The sequence below is a fragment of the Dermacentor variabilis genome, chromosome 7 (genome assembly GCF_050947875.1).
Source record: "Dermacentor variabilis isolate Ectoservices chromosome 7, ASM5094787v1, whole genome shotgun sequence".
NCBI lineage: Eukaryota > Metazoa > Arthropoda > Arachnida > Ixodida > Ixodidae > Dermacentor > Dermacentor variabilis.
The window spans coordinates 76,317,072-76,319,794 of record NC_134574.1 but is presented as its reverse complement, the minus strand read 5'-3'; the positions used below and the strand labels follow the sequence as shown (position 1 = coordinate 76,319,794).

The following is a 2,723-nucleotide window of genomic DNA, read 5'->3' as shown; positions in this document are numbered from 1 at the left end:
TTCCGTACATTCACGCCTTGTTGCATCAACTAAAAAAAAGGTTGGGCAAAGGGCGAATGTTCAGGTTGTTTTTTCCGCTCCTGACAAGCTTCGAAAAATGTGCAGAATTACGGATACCGGTGCCTCTCACAAGCTTGACTGCAAAACGAGGCACAAGGACAAGTTCGTCAAATGTGCGGAATCGGTCGTGTACAGGACACCGATATTTTGTAGTAAGGCATACATAGGCCGAAGTGGGAGGCGTGTAAATGACCGCCTCCGGGAACACCGTAGATATGTGAGGGACAAGTGCGGATGGTTCCTTGATGCGCACTGTAGGAAGTGTCATCGTAGTGCTGTTCCCAGTTCCGGTCAAAGTGCAGACCAGCTTGTGAAATAGAGCCGCGCGCCGATCTGTCAAAAATGCACCATTGTCACAGAAGCAGGGGCCGATTGATCTGTGCAATCATCGAGGCCGAGATGATCAATAGTTAAGGGGAAAACTGTGTGCCCAAGCAGTCGATTTCTCTATCTTCGAAGGAATTACACTACTTGCGTCGCCCCTGATTGTGTTGCTGGCTTCGCTTCCATGATGCACGGCCATAGCATACTTTTATACTGCGCTTTGCGGTTCTCAATAAATTGTTGCAATAAATTGTTGCTCCTGTCTTCTTTCACCGTCCTCATCTGGTTATGTGGTTTACGTTACGTTTTTAGTCATTACCTGCCTGCCTACCTACCGCAAGATGTCAAGAATGAGAGAAAAGTAGTAGCAATAAACTTCATTTAAAACGACCGGAGTGCATCTTGTCCCAACAACAGGGACCTTAATTCATTGCTCCTGTGCACTTGGCTGCCGAGCGAGCCAGGTTCACCAGCTGCCGCTGGATATCCAGGCTAGAGCTGAGCAGCGCGGCCTCATATTGGGACTGGCTGGGGTTGGCGACGGTAGGAAGCGCCAGGTTTTTCTCACACCCCCAGATTGTATGACATAAACTGACGTATTCGACACAAAAATTATGTCTTATTTTATCGTGTGGAACACTACTGGTGTCTTAAGCGTCTGTACGTATTTGTCCTTAGTCGCCGCCAGACTGTGTCCTCTCTGGTAAGCTTACTACGGGCTAGCGGTATCCTTCTTCCTAATAGGTAGTATTGTGTTATCCCTTTATGTTGTGAAGAATGCTTCTCATTAGGAGGAGAGTAAACATTGAGGGTGCCACTTCGTTCGGAGGTGCACATCGAAAATAGAATCGCTAACGTGGTCGGACGATTTCGGAAACTGTGTGCAGCAACGCACATATTCTGCACACCTAAATCGCTCACGCATACATATATCAGCGCTCGTTTATGGGCACACAAAACAACTGACGTAACTTGTTCTTTGCTATTTCTTATCCACGCAGGATAACCCTGACCCCAGGAAGTAGCTGACCCAGCGGAAGCAGTGGCATCCCCGGTGGTGTCCCGTTCCCTCTGCCACCCTGAGTGCACTAGCGTTGCCTCTGTGCCTGGGCGCGCTCATCGGCGCCACGGCGGTGGGCAACGCGCTCGTCTGCCTCTCCGTCTGCCTTGTGCGGCGCCTGCGGCACCCGTCGAACCACCTGCTCGTCTCACTTGCCGCCTCCGACCTCTGCGTAGCCCTGCTGGTCATGCCTCCCGCCATGTACCTCGAGCTCTCGGGCCACCGCTGGGACCTGGGACGAGCGGCCTGCGACGCCTGGGTGTCCATGGACGTTGCCTCCTGCACCGCCTCCATCCTCAACCTCTGCATGATCTCCGTCGACCGCTACCTGGCCATCACGCGACCCTTGACCTACGGCGTCCGGCGCACGGCACGAAGGGCCTGGGCCTGCATCGGTGCCGTCTGGCTCCTGGCGGCGCTCATCAGCGTGCCCCCACTGCTAGTCCTGGGAAACGAGCACGGCACTCTCGATGCGCCCACCTGCCTCGTCTGCCAGCACCTCGCCTACCAGCTGTACGCCACGCTCGGGGCCTTCTACATACCCTTGGCCGTGATGCTGTTCGTGTACTGGAGGATTCACAGGGCTGCGAAGAAGGTCATCGAAGCCGAGCACCGGGCAAGGCCTGGACCTCGCAGCAGGAGCCTGAGAGTCGTTCTGAGAGAACGCAAGGCCTCCATAACGCTCGGAATAATCCTGACAGCTTTCACGGCCTGCTGGCTCCCTTTTTTCGCCCTCGCCCTGGTGCGGCCTCTGGGAGGCAAACCCCTTCCGGAGGTGGCGCACAGCTTCGCGCTCTGGCTGGGCTACGCCAACTCGGCGCTGAACCCGGTCATCTACGTAACCTTCCACCACGACTTCCGGCGCGCCTTCCGGGACCTGCTGTGCTTCCGCTGTCAGACGCAGACGACCGGAAGCAGCACTACTGGGGGCGGAAGCAGCAGCGGCACGGTCAGACAGTTGCTGGGCAGCAGGGACAACCACCTCAACTCGTGGGCCTGACCATGGTGGACGTCACCTGAAGACCTACGGGTCTCCAGGGTCGACGCGAATCAGCTGAATAATAAGCACAATGATCAGGGTAATCACCAAGAGACCAATCATCATCAGAACAATCGAGGCAGCACGTGCGAGCCGACCAACTCGCCTGTCTCACCGTTGTTCGACTGACCCACGGAGGCCGAACTTACAACTGCGATATCAGACGTGTCCTCGGAAAAAAACAGCAGGAAGTCTGAAGAGGTGATTTTCGCACGAGCAATTTGCGATGTCACTGTCGCA

At 55.0% G+C, this 2,723-nt stretch overlaps 1 protein-coding gene across 1 annotated transcript; it reads left to right on the top strand.

Annotated features, from left to right (window-relative positions):
* Positions 1-1,530: 1,530 nt before the first annotated feature.
* On the top strand, positions 1,531-2,444 carry LOC142586853 (5-hydroxytryptamine receptor 1-like). Its single transcript, XM_075697724.1, has one exon. The coding sequence runs from the start codon at positions 1,632-1,634 to the stop codon at positions 2,442-2,444; it is 813 nt and encodes a 270-aa protein (XP_075553839.1). The 5' UTR covers positions 1,531-1,631.
* The last annotated feature ends 279 nt before the right edge of the window (positions 2,445-2,723 follow it).

Coding starts and splice junctions, on each gene's coding strand:
- LOC142586853 (XM_075697724.1), top strand. CDS start 1,632: ATGCCTCCCGCCATGTACCTCGAGCTCTCGGGCCACCGCTGGGACCTG.